Consider the following 23,271-nt stretch of genomic DNA (forward strand, 5'->3'; position numbering starts at 1 on the left):
ACTGTTTTACTTTTCGACTGTTAATTCTTTAGAAACTGGTGTGTGCTTGCAGAATGGGAAAGTCTTCCTGGTTTAGTTTGGTAAGGCGTACATTTTATTAGCAAGGTACGTTTTAAAAGAAGGATACTAAGGCTAAGGTCAGCTATTCGGATAATTTATTACTGTTCTCTTTTTTTGCAGCCTAAAGACATAAGTGAAGAAAACATAAAAACTGTGTTCTCTTCATGGCTACAGCAGTCAACTACAACCACACTTCCTTTGATAATATCAGAGGAAGAATATATTAAGCTGGAAATGAAAGATGGTGTGTAAATTTGTTACTTTGATATTTTTCCTATTGTAGAAGTCATAAAATTTTTTCATTGTCTTTCCAACTTGTGACACGTGTGGACAGGAAACATAATAGTGGTAATTAAACAGATTTTACATACCAAAGAATGCCTCTGATTAAATTTAGATAAATTTGATATTTAAAATCTTATAGTATTTCATCTCGGCTTCAGTACTATACATTCATTACTTTCTTTTCAATAGGGTTGAAGGAGTTTTCTCTAAATACAGTTCATTCTTGGGAAAAAGAAAAAGAAAAGAATATTTTTCTGTTGAGTACCAATCTGCTGCAGAAGATCACAATACAAGTAATTACATCCTATTGAATATTCAATGAAATGATATGAATTTATTTGTAACTCCTTGCATGCTAAAGTGTATTAGAAGCGCAAATGATAAGAATAAGGAATAACTTGATTTAAAATATTTTATTCTATAATCTCTAACTTATCTAAATAAATTGTTGATTTACTCTGAATTTAAAATCAATTCCTCAGCACAGTTTAGTTTCAGGAGTAGAGTTGATAGTGTTAATGGTAAATGGATCATGATTTAAAATTCTTCCTGTATTTGAAACAAAGGAAAACGTAGCTTTAGTGGTTTGAGTTTTAAAATTCAGATTTTTACTTGCAGTTTTGCTGCACAGTTCGTGTTGTTATGGCAATTTGTAAATTTTCAACTCTTTACAAATATTATCACTTTTCTTCCAGAAGTATTTTTAAAGTGGTTATTTTAGACTATTATGTTTTAGTTAGGATACTTGCTGTTGTTATTAAAAAATTGAAGATGCTGTAGTCATTTAGAATTTCAGTGGTTTGGAAGTAGACACTGTTTCTCTGCTTTTAAAATTTAATTGAAGGAATGTGATTTAGAGAAAATACAAATAAATGTAAGAACTGTGAAAAGAATATGTGACACAAATCAAATTTGCAAATAAAGATAGGTCTATAAAATGTATTAAGGAGTAACATTCTTTACTGCTTGTTGACCATAAATATTTGTGTTCCTTGGATGAGTAAATTATTGTTGTCAAGGCTGTTTTAAGTAATGATCTTGCATGCACACTGTATCTTTTCTCTCTGGTGTAACAATCAGCAATTCAGTTTTCTGGGACCCAAGAAAAACAGGCGAAAGATACAGCTTTGAAATGTAAAACTGATTTTTCCTTGCTACTATAGGTCCTTCTAGATCCTATGCTAAAAGAAGAAAACAGTGAGGAAATTGACTTTATTCTTCCTTTTTTAAAGCTGAACTGCTTGGGGTAAGAAGTTATGGCCAAACTAGCATGTTTAGAGACATGTTCAACATTATCTCCAGCAGGGTTTTTATGTGTCAATATTAAAGTAGATGTTAATGTCATTGAATAATCTTACTAATGCATTAGTAGATATTTTTTTCAAGGATTGTTTCTGTTTTCACACCTAGCTTAGTAATTTGCCTTGTCTTCTTAGATAACAAAGTCTTATTAGAAATTTTACTTTGAGATTTGATTGTGAGAAGAAAGCAACTAGATATGACCTGGATTATATATGCTTGAATAAAACAATAATTCTTAGAGCTAATACATTTATTTTGAAAGGTAAATTTGAAAACATTAGTTGAATGTTTAAAAATATTTCAAATTAAGTTATTCCTTTAGTATCTTATTGATGTATTAATTGGGATTATTTGTGTTTTCTTCAACTTTTAGACAAACAAATCTGAAAGAACCTCTTAATTTTTTAAATCACTTATACAGTATGAAATCACATTAAACATTACCTCTTAGCATTGTTACAGAGGCTTTTAGTAGAGGTAAGAGTAGTGATCTAATTTCCTTTAATAGTATGCAAATGTTTTATTAAAATAATCTATAAAGTAATAATGTTTAACTATAGCATAATATTCATGTATAAAGTAAAATCTCTTTAGTTCAGTCTGTAATTTAGGAATTTCTGATATTATCAGAAGTAAATAAGCAGTCAGAGACAGGAAGTAGGTTGAAGTTCATGATTTATAATCTACAGATCAAAGCTGGATTTCAAAGGCAATTTTTAAGAGGAAATAAGTCTTCAAGTATCCTACCATTTCAAAAGCACCCATTTACGATTATGTTGATTACCAAAATGAAAATCATTTTGAGGGGGTTGTTTGTATATGTTAAGACAGATTCCTTAACTTAGTTTTGCACATGTTTGAAAGGAAAAAACTAGTTTTAAAGCTGTAACTCAGATTTGGCATTAATTTAATATACTTTCAAGTAAGGAAGAATAAGATGTTCCTCTTTTAAAAATCATTAACTAGCCTAGGAAGGAAAGGTTCCTAATTTTTTATAGCTAGATTTTATTCTGCTTCAGTGTTTTATCATGCAACAATTTACATATTTTGCAGAGGAGTGAATTCCTTAGGCATATCCTCCATGGAGCACATCACTCATAGCCTCCTGGGACGCCCTTTGTCTCGGCAGCTAATGTCCCTTGTGGCTGGACTTAGGAATGGAGCCATTTTACTCACAGGAGGAAAGGTATGAGGTTAAAATATGTTCATTTTCATTAGTAACTTTTAATTCCTCTCTGAGTTCTGACCATGTGTTACATAGGGTTACTAGAGGACCGGTGCACACAGATTTATGCACTGGTGGGGTCCCTCAGCCTAGCCTGCGGGGATTGGGCCAAAACCGGCTCTCTGACATCCCCCGAGGGGTCCTGGATTGCGTGAGGGCACAGGTCAGGCTGAAGGACCCCACCGTTGAATAATCTGGGCTGGGGAGGCACCGCGGGAGGGCTCCAGGGCATGTCCGACTTGTCTCACCCAGTCCCAATTGGCCAGACCCCAGCAGCAAGCTAAACTACCAGTTGAAGCGTCTGTCCCCTGGTGGATGGTGCGCATCATAGGGACTGGTCAAACAGTCAGACACTTAGCATATTAGGCTTTTATTATATAGGATTAATACGAGATATGGAAAGCATTCATTCATTCAATATTTTTGAGGGCCTGCTAATAGATATTGGAAAGTGGTGGTGAATAAGGTATCTAAGTTCATGAGAGATATTAGCCTATAATTTTCTGTTTTCATACTTTCTTTGTCTGGTTTTGCTGTCAGCGTAATAAAGAGTTTAGAGGTGTTTTCCTACCATTCTATTTTCTGGAAGAGATTACATGAAATTTGTGTTCATTGTTCTTTAAATGGTAAAAAACTCCAATAAACCATCTGGACCTGGAGATTTTTTTATTGTTAACTGTTTAATTGTAAATTCACTTTCCTTATTTGTCCATTTTTATCTTGGCAGACATTTGGTAGTTTGTCGTTTTTGAGGAATTGTTCTAAGTTGTCGAATTTATGAGCATAAAACTGTTCGTAGGGTTGTCTTGTCCTCTTCTGACTGCGGAATCTGCTGTGAAGGGCTGTTTCCTGATATTGGTGCTCTGTGTCTTCTCTCTTTTTAAGCTTTGTCAATCTTGTTAGAGGTTCCCTGGCCTTTTAAAGGGCTTATAGTTTTATTTTCTACTAAAAGTATTGTCACCAAGGGTATAGTTTCATCTTTGTGAGTCTTTATGCTTTTTTGCAGTTCAAAATTTTAAGGCTTTTAAAATTTCTGTTCACTTTTAACTCGAGTATAATAACCTTTTTTCCTGTTACTAGCCCAGTTGCCTTCTGATTTTTGTTTAAAATACAGCAACTACTCCAATAATCTACATTTCTACCTCAGGAAACTAGAAAAAGAAGAATAAATGAAATTCAGTGTAAGCAGAAGAAAAGAAATAATAATTAGAGCAGAAATCAATGAATTGAAAACAGGAAATCAATAGAGAAAATATATGAAACAAAAATACCTGGTTCTCTGAAAGACCAATGAAATTGATACGCCTCTAGCCAAGCTAAGAAAAAATAAAAAGAGAGATGATCTAATGTACAGCATGGTGATAATAGTTAACAGTACTGTATTATATACCTAAAAGTTACTAAGAGAGTAGATCTTAAATGTTATCATCACCAAAAAGAAATGGTAATTACATGAGGTGATGGAGGCATTAATTAACCCTACTGGGGTAATCAGTTCCTGGTATATAAGTGTACTAAATCATCATATTGTATAACTTAAACTTACCGAAAGTTATATGGCAATTATAGCTCAATAAAGCTGGAAAAAGAGAAGAAAAAAAAGTATTTTGAATTATATCCTAAGAACAAGAAAAGGCCATGATAAAATTTGCATTATTTAAGTTGAAGTGGAGCACACAAAAAAACAATGTGCACAAATTGTAAACCAAATGGATTATTACAAAGTAAACCTCCTGTGTAACAGCCTAATAAAAAATTAGAACAAACACACACACAGGGGTGGGGGGGATGGGGAGAGAGAGAGAGAGAAAGAAATTACCAATATGTGAAATGAAAGGGGAGGGAGGGGCGTATCGCTAAATTTCCCATGGACATTAAAAGGATAACGTGCCCTGGCCAGGTGGCTAGGTTGGATGGAGCATCCTCCCATTTACCAAAAAGTTGCAGGTTCAATTCCGAGTTAGGGCACATACAGGAGGCAACTGATCGATGTTTCTCTCATCAGTATTTCTCTCCCTCTCTCCCACCCTCCCTCCTTCCTTTCTTTCCTCCCCTTCCCTCCCCCCGTCTAAAAATCAATTTAAGAAATGTATCCTTGGGTGAGGATAGAAAAAAAGATAATAAAATAGTAATAGTAATGAAAACTCTATGCCCACAAATATGATGACATAGATGAATAGACCAATTACTTTGGAAGACACAAGCTGCCAAAACTCACACAAGGAGAAACAGACATTATAAAAAGGCCTATATCTATTAAAGAAATTGAGTCAGTAATTAATAATCTTCCAGAACTGAAAGCACCAGGCCCAGATGGGTTCTCGGGTTAATTCTGCCAAACAAGTAAGAAATTACACCACTTCACTACAGTCTCTTTCAGAGGATACAAGCAACACTTCCTAACTCATTCTATTGGGCCAGCATTTCCCTAACACCAAAACCAGACAAAGACAGTACAGGAAAAGAAAACTACAAACCAGAGTACCTCTCATAAACACAGATATGAAAATTCTCAACAAAATATTAGCAAATCAGATCAATGTGTGAAAAGAATTATATGCCACAATCAAGTTGGCTTTATCCCAGGTGTGCAAGGCTAGTAAAATATAGCAGATACTCTGTGGTTTCTAGATTATCTATGTCAGATTTCAAAGTGCATTATGGTAGAAATTTTTTTTTTTTTTAAAGGGATTTCCTACTGACTTTGCAACCAAAGTCTCATGTAGGATAGCGTGGTTAAATAGGAAGAACAACCAAAGACTGGGTTTGAGACCCATTTCTCCCATGTACTTACTGGCCTGACTTGAGGCATTTTTTTAGTGTCTTATTTGCCTTCTTAGAATCACCTCATTTAAGGAAATAATATATACGAAAAGGCTCTGTAAACTAAAAAGTGCTATACAAATGTGAGTTATTTTCAGTAAGGAGAAAAAGCCCTCTGCGTAGGCAAAATGATTATGACTGGCAGGACCTATCCCACAACACCCCTAATTTCTTTGTGAAACCCATTGGCTTCAGATATAAATGTAATTCTGTAAACTCTAATAATGGTAGTATTTGTTGAGTGCCTGTTGAGTTTCAACTTTTCATCAAAACCTTGGCTGTTTTTTTAGTCCGCAATAATGAAAAACAACATATTAGAACTAATGTAAGGTTGCTAAAGCTAGACAAAACAACAGTGGTAAGAAATAATAGTAGTTTGAGGGAGGAAATCAATGTTTATTAAAAGAACTATAAAAATCTGCCAGTGTTTAGCTTTTTAAGGGAGCACTCTAGCAATGCTTAGCAAAATTTTAAGTATGTAAAAACAAACAAAAAAAGGTTTTGATGTAGAATTCCGCTTCTAGAAATTTATCTTAAAGGTATAATCTGACAAATAAGTAAACTTATATGTATGTATGTGTATATTTATTTTAGCTTATAATAATTAAAAATTGGGAGCAGCATAAATATACACTCAGGAAGGGGCTTTTTGAACGTTGTGGTCCAATACATCCCACAGTGGTGGTATACTAGGGAGCAGATGCCGCTCTGTATTTGTTGATAAAGAGGACAATGATTTACTGCAAACTTGCATGAATACTGTAATCCCATCTTTATAAATTTGCATAAAATGTTAGTAGAGTGCCTGTAAGGATAACACATCAGAACAATTGGCAAAGGGTACTTCTGTGTGGTAGGATGATTACCAGAGATTTTTTTGGCTTTCTCTACTAAGTATTTATAATTATTATGTATGTGTTACCAATTATTTTATAATCAGGAAAAAATTAAACTTTTACTTAGGAAAAAAGTGCACATTGGATCAAAACCCTATATAATCTGGAGTTATTCATATAAAAAGTAAACTGTTCTACCCACCTTAATAGTCTCTGCGGGCTTCATTGTACCCTAATTAGTCAAGTTATGCTGTACCAAGAAACTGAATTAAAGTTAGTTTATTTAAGATAATAAGAGAAGTGGGTAATATTTTTTCATTAAAAATAACTGAGATTAAATAGGAATAAAGTTTTATTTATCAAAAATAATTATTGAATGTTCATATTATTTCCTTCTATTAAGAAATAATGAAGCATTACCTGTTTTTAAAGAGATTTACATATTAGTGATTGTTTTAACTAACAAATTGTAAAAACCAAATTAGATGTTTATTTGCCATGTAGGCACTATAATGACATAGGATGCATACATACAGCTCCTATAAGCTTAAAAAAAAAAAAAAGCCCTACTTTAGTAACCACTGCATATCTCACACAGCAGCTAAATTGGTATATACTCTTTTTTTCCCTAACTTTTTTTCAAAGCAATTTATTATTTTTAGTATTAGTACAAATTGAGGTTGGAGTTGGGGTGGGGAAGTGCCCCTTTTATGGGTTTATATTCCTGGGATTGTGTTGTCATCTGTTAACCTTTAGTATGGTTATAGAATACTTGAATCCTGCTATTAAGGCTAGGAAGCTGGAACCTCTTGGTTTCTTTGTAGAATATAATGTGTTTTCTTTGCTAGACTTGAGTATTTAGGAAATAGTTTTTCCCACTTACCCTGCAGTGCTCTCTTACAAGTTCATGAATCCAGGTGCTCGCTCCTTCCTGTTACTTTATGTTACATGTCACTCACTGTAAAGTGATCCTAGAGTTCCAGGGATGTGGGTCCCCCCCGCCCCCCGCCCCAGCTTTATTGAGCTATATTGTCATATAATAGTGTGTACTTGATTGATGAGGCTTAATTTTTGTGGTTGCCACAGTGACAGGGGCTATTTCTGTGATTGACTATATTGCGAGTTCTTACGAGTTAATTATTTTGTAGGGGAGTGGAAAGTCAACTCTAGCCAAAGCGATCTGTAAGGAAGCATTTGACACATTGGACGCTCATGTGGAGATGGTTGACTGTAAGGTTTTACGAGGTATGACTGTCTAGGTAGAAAAACAGAAAGATTATTTAAATGCTGTTAGTCTAATAAATACAAATATCTAATCTTAAATTCCTTAAAAATTTAAATCTTTGGTGGGCTTTCTAATATATTTAATAAAAAATTTTAAACTCTCCATATGAACGGAGGCCATTTTTTTTCTAGCCAAAACTGTAGACTGTATTCCTGGAAATGCCACTCTGAGAAAGTTAGTATTTAGAATATACTCTAAAGCAGGGGTGGGGAACCTTTTTTTCTGCCAAGAGCCATTTGGATATTTATAACATGATTCAAGGACCATACAAAATTATCAGCTTAAAAATTAGCATGTTGTATTTGGTCAAACATTTAATTAGCTCACTCAATGCATTGGCAGGGCCAGGCCAAATGATTCTGTCCCCACCCCTGTTCCAAAGGGCATAAATTATCCCTGAATTGTTATGAGAAACTGGCAGAGTGGTTGCCTCGGGAGGGAAGGTGAGTGAAGAGGAGTGGACAGCAAAATGAATCACAATTTACCAAATGCACTTCTGTACTTCTATTAATCCTCACCCGAAGCTGTTTTTCCATTGATTTTTAGAGAGAGTGGAAGAGAGAGGGGAATACAGAGAGAAACATCGATGTGAGAGAAACACATTGATTGGTTGCCTCCTGCACAAGCCCCAACCAGGGCCTGGGTCGGGGAGGAGCCTGCAACCGAGGCACGTGCCCTTGACTGATATGGAACCCAGGACCCTTGGGTCCGCAGGTCGATGCTCTATCCACGGAGCCAAACCAGCTAGGGCTGCACTTCTGTACTCTTAAAAGTCTTTAACATTTGACATTATTATCTACTCAAATTTTTAAATGATTGGAAAGATTCTACTTTGAGTGGTTATTCCCCACCCCCACTTGGCTACCTCTACCATATAGTTCCGACTCCTTGTTTAATTTCAGGTTTGTTTTTTATCTAGTATATGATAAGAAACTACAAATAGCTTTCAAACCCATTATTCCATATGCTGTAAAGGTGGTTTTGGAGAGGTTGCCCATCTCCCAGTCCTGTTTGGAGCCTCATGTGAAAATTTAGTTTTACAGCTAAATAACTCTTTACATTGGTTTATGATTTGGTATGTTTTCTATTCTTTGAAAATTAAGACTTTATAATTCACCAGGAACTTTGAAGCCAAATTTATTCTTCAAATACAGCAACTTTAGGATCATTTGTGTTTGATTTTATCTGAATCCTGATATCCTGTTCTCATTTACATTTTCCCACAATCTGCCTTTATTTTACTGTTTTGCTGTAAACCACCTGAAATTCCTATGGAATGAGGTGAGGCATAGATAAATATATACATTCAGAAATTATAGTAGCATATTCCTTTTTTTCAGTTTTTTAAAATCCCTTCATCCTTTGGTGCTGTATTAGTTAAACCATATCAATGATTAAAAAATTTTAAAATTTGGTATATTAACAAAATATGGATCAAATTTTAATAGTTAAGCTAATACTGAGCTTGTCTAATGCTTTCATAATGGTAGCCTGAACTTTCCCAGCCCTGAAATAACATTAAATCACTTGATATCTTCTGTCTTAAGGAAAAAGGCTTGAAAGCATACAAAAAACTCTAGAGGCGGCTTTCTCAGAGGCGGCCTGGAGGCAGCCTTCTGTTGTTCTGCTGGATGACCTGGATCTCATTGTCGGCCTGCCTGCCGCACCGGAGCAGGAGCGTGGTCCTGAGATGGTGCAGAGCCACCGGCTGGCGCATGGTAATGGCAACACATCCATCCCTGGCTTCAGGCCCTTTTCTTTCATCAGGCAGCATTTTTAGTCTTAATGGTAAATCTGCTCTCTTCAGAGAATAGAATATATGTGTTATGTATCGAGCTTCTGATAGCATTCCACACTTGGTCTGTATTAGCAAAATCTGTAGAATAAGAGCAGTGTGGAAATTCTGCAACTTCACGATCAGGCTTTGGGGGACTTTTCATTCTCCTGCACTGATAAGAAATTGCTTAAATTGTACAGATTTACTCTTGCTTTGTTCATTTGACAAATATTTGTCTAATTCTTGTGCAGTCTTTATTTTCAAAGTCTGGGAGAAGAGAGAAAAGTAAAAAGACAATTTTAGTTTAGAATACTGATGATAATAATGGTAGCTGCCATGCTGCGTGCCCTTTCTGGGCTACAGATTGCTTTGTACTCTACATGCAGATATCCTCCTGGTTTTACAGGTGGGTAAAGAGATATTCAAAGAATAGGTCATTTGACCAGGGTGACCCAGCTAGGAGGTGGGCGGCATGCTCTGCCTGGAGTATTGCAGGGCACTAAGGACTTGACAGGGAAGGCTTCTTGGAGGAGTTGATAAATGAGATGAGTTTTGATGGAGTAGAAATTAGCATGAAGTAAGTGTGGTCCACAGGCAAAAGCACAGAGATACAAGAATCATGGTATGTTAGGGAGTAACCCATGGCTGGAGCTTAGAATTCAAGGAGAGGGCTTGAGGCAGGGCCACTGGACGATCTGGCAGCATTCAGCTGCCTCAAGGTTCTTGAGAGCTAAAACAGATACAAAATGCAACACAGTGGCTTGGGTTATTAAACCATGTTAATCTCACATTTTTGAATCCTATAGCATTTGCAAGGCTTGTAAGTGTGGTGTTTAAGGGAATGCTGCGAATTTCTAGGTCAGGACTCAGATACACATTACTAATGCCTGGCTCAGTGTTTGACCTATAACCACCCAAACCTGCAAGTTCTGAGGTGGAAAGCGATTGTTCAGGAACTCATGGAGCTATATTTTGCTTTATTACAGAACACAATGTGGAAATTTATTACCTTTCCATAATATTCATTTCAGAGACTCCTTTTCATTTACTTTATAAGATCCAGAAGTAACGAACTCCACTAGGCATTTTTCTGAGCATTCAGTGCCTCATATGTCTGCTTCATTAGATTGGTTAGAGCCAGGTCAGATATTTTAGGTCCTTAATAGATAAATGAGTGCATTGAATGAACAGAAGATTTAATTACTAAAAAGTATGAAGGAGCCTAACCATTCATATTCTGTCTTAAAGCATGACTTTAGATGATCATTATTTTTAATTTAAAATTTCTATGTTTAGATTTACTAAGCTTTTACACTATGTTGCTTGATTCTAGCTTTGAACAATATTTTGAAAGAGTTTATTTCCATGGGAAGTTTGGTTGCACTGATTGCCACAAGCCAGTCTCAACATTCCCTGCATCCTTCACTTGTTTCTCCTCAAGGAATTCACATATTTCAGTGTGTCCAGCATATTCAACCTCCTGACCAGGTAACATACTGCTTGTGAAAATTGTTTCAATTTTATTGATTTATGGCTCTAAACATATGCTTATGTTAGTGATCTTAAGAATATTTTAGACCCTGGCCAGGTAGCTCAGTTGGTTAGGGCATCGTCCCAATACACCAAGGTTGCAGGTTTAATCCTCAGTCAGGACACATAGAAGGAGCAACCAGTGAATTCATAAGTAAGGGGAACAAGAAATCAGTGTCTCTCTCCCCCACCCCTTTTCTTCCCCCACCCCCCCGCCCTCGTCAAATAGAAAAAAAATATTTATTTTAAGAATATTTTAGCCCTAACCGGTTTGGCTCAGTGGATAGAGCGTCGGCCTGCACACTGAAGGGTCCCAGGTTCGATTCCAGTCAAGGGCATGTACCTTGGTTGCGGGCACATCCCCAGTAGGGGGTGTGCAGGAGGCAGCTGATCAATGTTTCTCTCTCATTGATGTTTCTAACTCTCTATCCCTCTCCCTTCCTCTCTGTAAAAAATCAATAAAATATATTTTAAAAAAAAAGAATATTTTAAAAGGTGACATTTGGTGCATATTGTGCTTAGAAACAATTTCATGTATAACTGCCTGAAATATTACTATGTACTTTCTGAGGAAATGGCTTTTTGAAAACAGCATTTCTTCTTTTTTTTAAACTTAAGCTTTCTTTTTTTATTCCATTTAAAAGAAACAACCTAAGAATTCTGAACTACTTCAGTTTTTTTGGTGGAATGTGTAAATACATCATGGAAATTAGAGTTTTTTCAGCTTTATTGACATATAATTGACAAAATTGCATATATTTAAAATGTACAACATGATTTGATACACATTGTGAAATATTTACCACCATCATCTTAATACATCCATCACCTCACATAATTGCTTTTTCAAGCAATTCATTTTTTCTTAATGAATAAGAGCAGTGAGAATGCAAGTAGATATCTTTTAAAAATTTGATTAAACTTTTAAAAAATATGCTTTATTGATTTTTTAGAGAGAAAGAAAGGAGGAGGTAGAGATAGAAACATCAATGAGAGGAGAACATCATTGGTTGCCTTCTGCACACCCCCTACTGGGGATCAAGCCCACAACCTGGACATGTGCCCTGACCAGAAATCCAACCTGTGACCTCTTGGTGTATGAGTTGACACTCAACTACTGAGCCACACTGGCCAGGCAAACTGGTTTTTTGTGTGTTTTTTTAACAGCACTGATATTTTGTATTCACTGATTTCAGCATCCAGTTCCAATGTGTGGGTCTTTTCCTCACACCACTAAGCAAATTTTTGGACACCAGCTGGGAGTTCTACAATTCAACTCAATTCTGACACTATCTACCTGGAGATACAGTCAGATCCCACAGGTTAAGGGCTCAGTCTCACAAGACAGGCCTCCACTTCAGATGCTGATTTTAAGTCCACGTCCAATTTCAATTCCTAGCATCTACCCTAAATACTCAGACCCTGCACTTTTTAAAAAATATATATTTTATTGATTTTTTTACAGAGAGGGAGAGGGATAGAAAGTTAGAAACATCGATGAGAGACATCGATCAGCTGCCTCCTGCACACCTCCCACTGGGGATGTGCCCGCAACCAAGGCACATGCCCATGACCGGAATCGAACCTGGGACCCCTCAGTCCACTGAGCCAAACCAGTTAGGGCCAGACCCTGCACTTCTCCCTGGATAAATCCGAGATTCCCACAGCCCCCTCCTTGGCTTCGATTAATTTGCTAGATCAGCTCACACAATTTAGGATACTAGTTAGTCACTAGACTACTGGTTTATTACAGAAGATGTTGAAGGATATGAATCGACACCTAGATGAAAAGATACATAGGGTGAGGTCCTGTCCTCACAAAAGAGTTTCTATCCCATAGAGGTTGGGGCCCAGCACTTTGGCACACGGAAGTGTCTGGTTCACCAAGTTAGAAGCTCTCTGAACCCCCTCCTTTAGATTTTTATGGAGGCTTCATTATGTTGGCATGATTGATTAAGTCATTAACTATGGGCAGTTGATTCAGCCTCCAGCCCCACTCCCCTCCTGGGAAGTCGGGAGGTTTCAACTCTCTAATTATGGTTGGTTCCCCTGGCAACCAGCCCCCTTTCTTAGGTGCTTTCCAAAAGTCATCTCATTAACGTAAACTCAGATGTGATTGGAAGGGGTTTGTTGTGAATATCAGAACACCTTTATCACTCTCATCTCTTAGGAAATTCTAAGGGTTTTAGGAAATTGGTGCCAGAAATGGGGACAAAGACCAAATATATATTTCATACTAGAGGCCCATTGCATGAAGAGATTCATGCAATAGGCCTTCCTTCCCTTGGATTCCAGCACCAGTTTACCTACCATCTACCCTAAATGCTCAACACCCCTGTGCTAACTAACTGTTATTGAAGAATAAAAGTATTGACCTGGCTCAGTTGGTTGGAGCATTGCCCCATGCACCAAAAGGTCGCTGGTTCAATTTCCAGTCAGGGCACCTGCCCAGGTTTCGGATTCCATCCCGGTCGAGGTATGGATTGGGGTGGGTATGGGAGGCAGTTGATCAATGTTTCTCTCCCACATTGATGTTTTTCTATCTCTCGTCCCTCTCCCTTCCTCTCTCTAAAATCAATAAATACATATCTTAAAAAGAGAATAAAAGTATTATACCTGTTATTAAGTATAACAAAATGATAGTGGTTTTGGCCATTGAACATGTATTTAAAAATAAGTTTTTTAGGAACAAAAAAAGAAACACTCTGAAAGGAACCAGATTTTACTAAAAAAGGCTTTTCTGAAGCCAGAAATAGCAATTATTTATCAATGTTTTCTTATAACTTACTGAGGTATAATTGAAGAAGACAAACTCATTATTTAAAATGTACAGTTTGCTCACTTTCTTTGGTTGTCGTTAATCCTCACCTGAGGATATTTTTCCCATTGATTTTTAGAGAGAAGGGGAGAGAGGGAGAGAGAAACATGGATGTGAGAAAGACATCTATTGGTTGCCCCCTGCATGTACCCTGGCCGGGGTCAGGGATCAAACTTGAAATCCAGATACGTGCCCTTGATTGGGAATCAAACCCAAGACCCTTCGGTGCATGCGGCAATGCTCTAACCACTTAGCAACATGGATCGCTTTTAACATGTGTATATACCATGGCACCATCACCACAATTAGGGTAGCAGATATTTCCATCACTCCCAGAAGTTTCCTGGTGCCCTTTTGCAGTCCATCCCTCCCCCACTCCATCTGCAGACAGTCACCAATCTGCTTTCTGTCATGGTAGATTACGCCAACCTGATAGTTCTCAAAGTATATGTACTAAAATTTACAGCTGAGCAAAAATTAGAAATTTGAGTTTTGTGTTTTTTCTTTAGGAACAAAGATGTGAAATTCTGCATAATGTAATAAAAAATAAACTAGACTGTGATGTAAACAAGTTCACTGACCTTGACCTGCAACGTATAGCTAAAGAAACTGAAGGGTTTGTGGCCAGAGATTTTACAGTGCTTGTGGATCGAGCCATACATTCTCATCTCTCTCACCAGAGTATATCCACCAGGGAAGGTATGTTTTACCACTAAAACCAACATTTAGAATCTTCATTCTGTGGTGGAGAAGTGTAATTGTAGTAAGGCATGAATTAAATATATTCCATTTTAGTATTCAAATATGTAGTTATTTGACTAGAAGATTGGCATTGTCAGCTAAGTAGATGGCATATTTTAAAAATTTGTACATAGATATGACTACCAAAAGAAGTTTTGTTTATTTTTAAACAGAATTGCTTTTAACAACACTGGACTTCCAAAAGGCTCTCCAAGGATTTATTCCTGCATCTCTGCGAAACGTCAACCTGCATAAACCTCAGGACCTGGGCTGGGATAAGATTGGTGGATTACATGAAGTTCGGCAGATCCTTATGGATACTATTCAGTTACCAGCAAAGGTACTTTAAAAAATCAAGTACTTACTCCCACGGATCCACTGAGTCACTGGCTTTGGCTTTATGTGTTGGCCTGCCCATTCTCAGTTTGATTCAACAAGTATTTTCTTAGTTACCAAAGAAATGTCCAGCACTGTTTTTTGGTACGCTAGCAGACTTGAAGTATTAGATGTACTCCTTGCCCATGAGAAGGTTATAAAGAAAGCGGGGCCCTGGCTGGTTTGGCTCAGTGGATAGAGCGTCGGCCTGTGGACTGAAGGGCCCCGGGTTCGATTCCGGTCAGGGGCACATGACTGGGTTGCGGGCTCAGTCCCCAGTGGAGGGCGTGTAGGAGGCGGCCGATCAATGGTTCTCTCTCATTATTGTTGTTTCTGTCTCTCCCTCTCCCTTCCTCTCAGAAATCAATAAATATATACTTAAAAAGAAAATAAAAAGAAAAAAAGAAAGCGGGGTGGTATTTACATTAAATACTTTTTTAAAAAATATATATTTTTATTGATTTCAGAGAGGAAGGGAGAGGGAGAGAGAGATAGAAACATCAATGATGAGAGAGATCCATTGATTGACTGCCTCCTGCACGCCCCCCACTGGGGATCGAGCCCGCAACCTGGGCATTTGCCCTTGACCGGAATCGAGCCTAGGACCTTTCAACCTGTGCATGTGCCCTACCGAGCCAAACAAGGTAGGGCACATTAAATACATTTTGATGTGAATTTCATAGTTCTTATGTTTTGTTTGACTCATTCAGGTTGTACTAAAGCAAAATGAACTGTCAGCTGGGATTTGAACAGAAATAGGTAGGAATAACTGGGAGGTGGAGAGTCATCTAGGCCACAGAACTGATGGATGAAGCCACATTTCCAGACTCTGGGTGTCAGTCCTGGAAAGGCAGAGTGATCAGGCAGCATAGACCAAGCAGATGGCACAATATATGGGCAAATGTAAATTGTTCTTCAGATCAGAAGGTAGAGACTAGGTGGCAGTGTGTTTGAATCGGAAACCTGAGAGAGAAGCATCATTGCATGAGACCAGGGACCTATGCAAAGAGGAGAGAAATGGGTAAGGACCTCAGTTAATGTAACCAAATGGGATACTTTATTGTCTATTATCATTACCCAAGCCTTTCCATTATTTCTTCTCTTTCTTTGAATTTGCATAGCTGTCAGAACTTGCCCATGAACCGTCTAAGTGGAAGACAGTATACTTATTAAAAGACTGTTGTTTTTCTTGTTTTTTTAATATATATTTTATTGATTTTTTACAGAGAGGAAGGGAGAGGGATAGAGAGCTAGAAACATCAATGAGAAACATCAACCAGCTGCCTCCTGCACACCCCCCACTGGGGATGTGCCCACAACCAATGTACATGCCCCTGACCGGAATCGAACCTGGGACCCCTCAGTCCGCAGACTGACACTCTATCCACTGAGCCAAACCGGTTTCGGCAAAAGACTGGTTTTTATTTTCTTAATGTAGTACTTTTTTCTTTTAATCCTGACTTAAGGATATTTTTCCATTGATTTGTGAGAGAGACATATTGATTGGTTGCCTCCCGTTCGTGCCCCTGCCAGGGCCAAGGATTGAGCCCACAACCTGGGTATGTGCCCCTGACCGGAATTGAACTGGGGACCCTTTGGTCCAGGGCTGACGCTCTATCCACTGAGCAAAACTGGCTAGACTGTAGTACTTTTATAGTATTAAAAAAAAAAACACACAGAAAAAAATGGAAAGAAATTCTATGCAGCTACATGCATTTGTGTAGAATGTGTTCCATGATCTAATTGAGGGAAAAAAATCTAAGGAGTTTATTATTTTAAGTAGTGATTTTATTTTCTATCATTGTTCTGTTAATAAAGGTGGCAATTATCCCCATTTGAATACTTACTGTATACATTGATCTTTGGCTGCTGCTTAGTCATTGGTTAGATCTAAGCTGTCATATTTTTGTATTTTTCAGTACCCAGAATTATTTGCAAACTTGCCCATACGACAGAGAACAGGAGTACTGTTGTATGGCCCTCCTGGAACAGGAAAAACCTTACTAGCTGGGGTAATTGCACGAGAGAGTGGAATGAATTTTATTAGTGTCAAGGTATGTTTTGCATTTGTCTTTCCTTTTTATTGAGGTAAAATTTAGGTAATATATAATTAACTATTTTAAAGTGTATAATTTAGTGGCATATAATGCAGTCACAATGCTCTCCACTTTCACAACTTTTTCATTCCATTCCCTATTCCCTCCTTTCCCTGGCAGCCAGTAATCTGCTTTTTGTCTCTATGGATTTGCCTATTCTGGGCATGTCATATAAAAGGAATCATGAACTATGTCCCACCTGTTGTGTCTGGCTTCTTTCACTTAGCATAATGTTTTCAATGGTCATCAAAGTTGTAGCATGTACTCTAGTCCTTTTTATGCCTGAATAATATTCCATTGTATGGATATGCACAGTTTATCTGTTCATCACTGGACAGTTGGGTTGTTTCCATCTTTTGGCTATTATGAATCATACTGCTATAAATTATGTTCAAATTTCTGTGTGGACATGCTTTTATTTCTCTTGAATCTATATACCTTGGAGTGTAATTGCTGGGTGATAATTTTAATTCTATGTGTAACTCTTTGAGGAAACGCCAAACTGTATTTCACACCTTTGTATGTTCTCACCAGTATGTATGAGGGTGCTTCTTTCTCCACATTCTCGCCACCATTTATGTTTCTTTTTTTAAATTGATTTTTAGAGAATGGAAGGGGAAGGTAGCAAGAGGGAAAGGGAGAGAAATACCAGTGTGAGAGAGAGACATCTATTAGTTGCATGTGCCCCAACTGGGGACCAAACCCACAATCTGGGTGTGTGCCCTGACGGAGAATTGAACCCGCCATCTTTGTGTGCGAGACGACACTCCAACCAACTGAGCTACACCAGCCAGAGCACCATTATTTTTGTTGATTGTGGGTTAGTCTGATATTTGGAAAGCTAGTAGGAGCAGCGATCCATTTATTAAAGCTGTGAGCAAATTGAATAATGAGCCACCTCTCTTTTGTAGGGCTTATGCTCTTGCTTAAGGCAAATCTTCATGCTTTATAAATGGAATTATACATAAATAAATCAAAGAGCACACTATATTTGAAGGGAGAAGAAAGCCTAAAAGACTAGGACTGGAGACCACACTGAGGCAGGAAGCTGGGTTGGTGGTTCTCTTACTGATGGCTATTTCATCTTCACTTGTGTCACACTAGTTCTGAGTTTTTTCAGATACAAGGTGAGTGGTAATGAAGGGACATGCCAGCATGTCTCATAGTCTACTAGTCTGGGTTCTGATATCTTAGTTTTACAGTTTCAGCAACCAGCAGTATTAGTTTATCAAGAGTGATTAGGTTTCAGACAAAGGAATCATATATTTTAACTTTATTCAAAATTGATTTATAAACTGAAAGCCAGTTTAGTAACTTGCAATTGACTTATGCCAACCTTTCTTTTATCACATGATTTTTTTTGTGAGCTGGTTACATGGGTACTCTGGAATTAATGGAGAAACACTGTAACGTTTAAATTTTCCTATCTTTTTTTCTGGATTCTGTAATAACTGTGACCTTGGTTATCTTTTCCTTGTCACTGGAATGTAGTTTTAAACAAAATTTTCAATTTTGTGAATATTGTTGAATTTTAGAATTTAGGGAGGACATCTTACGCCGTTAGTAGATCTTCAAAACACAATTTGGGGTGAGTTCTCTATGGAAAGGTTTCAGTAGAGAGCTAATTCTCTGGGTGGACCAGAGTCAATCCTACGAGGCACAAAGACAGAGGCCTTTCACTGATGCGAATTTGTTGCCTTGTCCCTACTATTTACCTTATTTATTTCTTGTTCCATTCTCTGTAGTTCTGATTATATTAAGGAAATCTAATTAAATACTAGTACATTAATAGGTATCTAGATAGCTTCATATTAGATGTTCTTTTTTAATTTTATATGTTTTTATTGATTTCAGAGAGAGGAAGGGAGCGGGGAAGAGAGATGCATCAATGATGAGAGAGAATCATTGATCTGCTGCCTCCTGCACGCCCCCTACTGGGGATCTAGCCCACAACCTGAGCATGTGCCCTGACCAGGAATTGAGCCATGACCTCCCAGTTTATGGGTTGACACTCAACCACTGAGCCACACCGGTCTTAGGCTCTACAGCAGCAGTTCTCAACCTGTCGCGACCCACAGGTTGAGAACCGCTAGCAGGGTCGCCTAAGACCATCGGAAAACAGATATTTACATTATGATTCATTAACAGTAGCAAAATTACAGTTACGAAGTAGCAACGAAAATAATTTTATGGTTGGGTGTCACCACAACATGAGGAACTGTATTAAAGGGTCGCGGCATTAGAAAGGTTGAGAACCACTGTTTTAGAGGAAGGGAGGGAGAGAGAGAAAGAGAAACATCAATCAGTTGCCTCCCGTTGGATGAACCCACAACCTGGGCATGATTGGAAATTGAACCAGAGACCCCTCGGTGCACAGGATGATGTTCAACCAACTGAGCCACACCGGCCAGGGCTTCATTATTGATTTTGTTATATGTAGTAAAGTTTGTTTTGGATGATACAGTCTCCAACTTGTGTACAAATAAACTGGTCTCAGTAATTCAAGATGCTGATTAAATAATTTATCTCATTACATATTTTTTGGACTCTAAAGATTTGAAATAGAACATTTTCCCCTTGTAAATCATTCATTACTTTACTAAATAAATAACTGTTTAGTACTGCGTGGCAGGCATTGTTTTGGCACTGGGGATTCAGTGCTGAATAAAACTGCCTTTTTGGAGTTTACATTCTGTTAATGGTGAAAGACAATAAACAGACACATTCAATATATAATATACTGCCAGGTGGTGGTAGATGCTATTTGGGAAGACAAGCAGGATAAAGAGGTGCAGTCACTAGAGTGGGTCAAAGATGGAGTTGCTGGGTAAGGCTTTTCTGAGAATGTGGCATTTTGTCATAGATCTAAAGGAAATGAAGCAATGAATGGGCCATGAGACTGTCTGGGGACAAATGTCTAGGCAGAGGAAACACCAAGTATACAACTTGTGGTATGATATTTATTCTAGCCATATAGTTTTTAAATGGGTTTAAGAGACATTTAATCATATTAAAAATTTTCCATGACTGCATTTACACGTAGTCATAAACAAAAATTATAGCTTTTAAACAATTTTATCTAAATTCTAATTTAATTTTACTTTATTTAATAGGGGCCAGAGTTACTCAGCAAATATATTGGAGCAAGTGAGCAAGCTGTTCGGGATATTTTTACTAGGTTGGTTCTCTATGAGTGTTTTTTAAGTAACTCTATTATTTATTAGTCAATGCTTTCTGGTCTTCAGTTGTTTTTTTTTGTGTGTGTGTGTGTTTTTTAAGAAATATTTGAAAGCTGTGATTTATGTGGATTATTAATAATCTAGAAAATAAAGATTCTGTTTTGCCAAATACCACTTAAATATAAAACATTTTAAATGCTAAGTTTGGGAAATTATTTGGTTTTATGTTGATAAAGGAAATATTCCTGAAATGGTGAAAGTGGAATCATACATAAGTGGTTATTCAAAGGAATCTCAAAGTAAATCCTTATATGAACCACATAATCGCTGTACTTTATCTTTTTAAGATTGCGTGTGCCCAACTTAATTAAGAGTATAACTGTTACTGCATTTATATAAAAACTAGAGGCCCGGTGCATGGATTGGTGCACCGGTGGGGTCCCTCAGCTTGGCCTGCGCCCTCTTGCAATCCAGGATCCCTCGGGGGATGTCAGACTGCCAGTTTTGGCCCAATCCCCACAGGCCAGGCTGAGGGACCCCACCGTTACACAAATCCATGCACCAGGCCTCTAGTATGCATATAAGATCTTTGGTTAATCTTTTCCCACCCTCCCTCCTCTCCTCTTCCCTTTGAGATTCATCAGTCTGTTCCATGTTTCCATGCTTGTGCGTTGAGCATCTGTCTTCTGGTGGTCAGTGCGCCTCATAGCTACCAGTTGAAGGGTCACTTAGGCTTTTATATATATAGATACACATGAATAAAAAGCTAGTATTTAAGAATCAAAGTAATTATTTAAATGTGATTAGATCCTAGGGAGTTTTCAAATTAAAAAGCTATTTTGTTTCATTTTTCTAAAATTTATATAAAGTAAGCAATTAGGAGAATATATGTAATGTACATACACATTTTGAAGAATAATAACTATGAATTCTTGTATATCCACCACCCAATTTTAGAAGTGGAACATTACCAGGAAAGCATTGTTATAGATAAAGACAGTCACCATATTGACAAAAAGGTCAATTTACCAGGAAGACAGTACAGTTCTGTTGTTTGTATCTAATATTATAGCTTCAAAATATTTAAGACAAAAAATGACAGAATTGCAAGGAGAAATTGACAAATCCACCTTCATAGGAGAATATTTTAACAGAGGTCTCTGTAATTAGATTGAGGTTTAAAATAGAAAAAATTTAGAAGATTTAAACAACATATTCAGCAAGATTGCTCTAAGCATATTTAGAACATGTACCCAACAACTGGAGAAGATGTATTCTTTTCAAGCACACCTAGAACATATTCGAAAATTGGCCATGTGTCAGGCCATATATAGCAATTACAGTAAGTTTCAAAGAAACAGTATCTCATAGACTATTTTCTGAAAACACAATTAAAATAAATGACAAAAGGATAATCCCCTTCCATACATTTAGAAATAAAAAAAAACTCTTCTAAATAACTCATGGGTTAAAAAGGAGATCATAATGGAAAATACTTGGCACTATTAAATAATAAAAATTCTATTTATTAAAATTATCAGATGCTGCACAACTTATTTCAAGGATAATGTATAGCCTTAAATTCTTAGGCCGGGGGGGGGGGGGAGGTTAAAGTTGATAAGTAGATATCCATCTCATGAAATTAGGAAAGTGTAGGCATATACTAAAAATAAAAGGAAGTAATAAACTTAAGAGCAAAAATTAATGAAATAGAAAACAGTTTAGTAGAGAAGTTCACAAACCCAAATATTTTTTGAAAGCCTGGTACAATTGATTGATCGCTAACAAGATTGATCAAGAAGAAAGCGAGTATGAATAAAAATATATTAGGGATAAAAAAGGGACATGACTAATGATATACCAAAAATGTAAACGGGAAAATTATGAAATAATATTACAAACTTTATGCCAATACTTTTGAAACTTGGGTGACTTGGACAAAAATATAATGGACCAAAATCAAGGAAAGAAGAAACAAAATCTGAATAGTCCTATAACTGTAGGGGAAAAATTAGTCACTTGTTCAAAATCTTTACACAAATCAAATATCAGACCCAGTTGGTTTTCTAGGAAAATTTTAGCAATCATTCCATGAGCGGATCATTCTAGTCTATTGTTGGCCTCAGATTTATTTTACTTGTCATGCTAATTTTTAAAAAAATATTTTATTGTTTTTTTTACAGAGAGGAAGGGAGAGGAATAGAGAGTTAGAAACATTGATAAGAGAGAAACATCGATCAGCTGCCTCTTGCACACCCGCTACTGGGGATGTGCCCGCAACCAAGGTACATGCCCTTGACTGGAATCGAACCTGGGACCCTTCAGTCCACAGGGCTTGTCATGCTAATTTAATAAGATATTTGTTGGGTGTGTTTTTTTCAATCAGCATGACACATGTTTTGTAGTAGGGGCAGTTCTTCAGACATCTAGTGCAGCCTGTTACCAGAACTGGAATTTATATTCTCTTCTCTCTAATTCAAACAAAATTAATAAATTAAAAGTCAAAGTTCAAATTAGAAAAAAAGGTAATATACATAACCAAAATATATTTTATACAGCGTTCTTACAAAACAATATGAAAATAATGAGTTTGCCAAATTTTAAATGGACAAAAAGATATGAATAGGCATTTCACAAAAGAAATAAAGGTGGCCAATCTATATATGTAAAAGCCTAAGTGACCGAATGACCAGTTAATATGACTGGCACTGACCACCAGGGGGCAGACGCTCAATGCAGGAGCTGCCCCCTGGTGGTCAGTGTGCTCCCACAGCAGAAGTGCCTCTCAGCTGACCGACCCATCCCAGCGGCCCACCAGCCGGTCGGCAGCCACTCCTTCCCTCAGTAGTCCCACAGGTCCAATCTCCGGAGTGCGGGCCAGGCACTGACAGACCGGTGCCACCGGCTGATCCCAACAGCACCACTGGCCTCCTGCAAGT

At 37.3% G+C, this 23,271-nt stretch overlaps 1 protein-coding gene across 1 annotated transcript in view; it reads left to right on the forward strand.

Moving 5' to 3' along the window:
* Positions 1 to 23,271, forward strand: part of PEX1 (peroxisomal biogenesis factor 1) — a 52,439-nt gene that overhangs the window by 14,678 nt on the left and 14,490 nt on the right. Inside the window, exons 7-17 of the mRNA XM_008149134.3 lie at positions 181 to 304; positions 535 to 638; positions 1,509 to 1,591; positions 2,701 to 2,833; positions 7,680 to 7,776; positions 9,364 to 9,534; positions 10,927 to 11,081; positions 14,451 to 14,640; positions 14,856 to 15,022; positions 16,977 to 17,111; positions 20,267 to 20,331. Of these exons, the coding sequence (XP_008147356.2) occupies positions 181 to 304; positions 535 to 638; positions 1,509 to 1,591; positions 2,701 to 2,833; positions 7,680 to 7,776; positions 9,364 to 9,534; positions 10,927 to 11,081; positions 14,451 to 14,640; positions 14,856 to 15,022; positions 16,977 to 17,111; positions 20,267 to 20,331 (1,424 nt within the window). The remainder of the gene's footprint in view (positions 1 to 180; positions 305 to 534; positions 639 to 1,508; positions 1,592 to 2,700; positions 2,834 to 7,679; positions 7,777 to 9,363; positions 9,535 to 10,926; positions 11,082 to 14,450; positions 14,641 to 14,855; positions 15,023 to 16,976; positions 17,112 to 20,266; positions 20,332 to 23,271) is intronic.

The sequence above is a fragment of the Eptesicus fuscus genome, chromosome 14, assembly GCF_027574615.1.
Source record: "Eptesicus fuscus isolate TK198812 chromosome 14, DD_ASM_mEF_20220401, whole genome shotgun sequence".
NCBI lineage: Eukaryota > Metazoa > Chordata > Mammalia > Chiroptera > Vespertilionidae > Eptesicus > Eptesicus fuscus.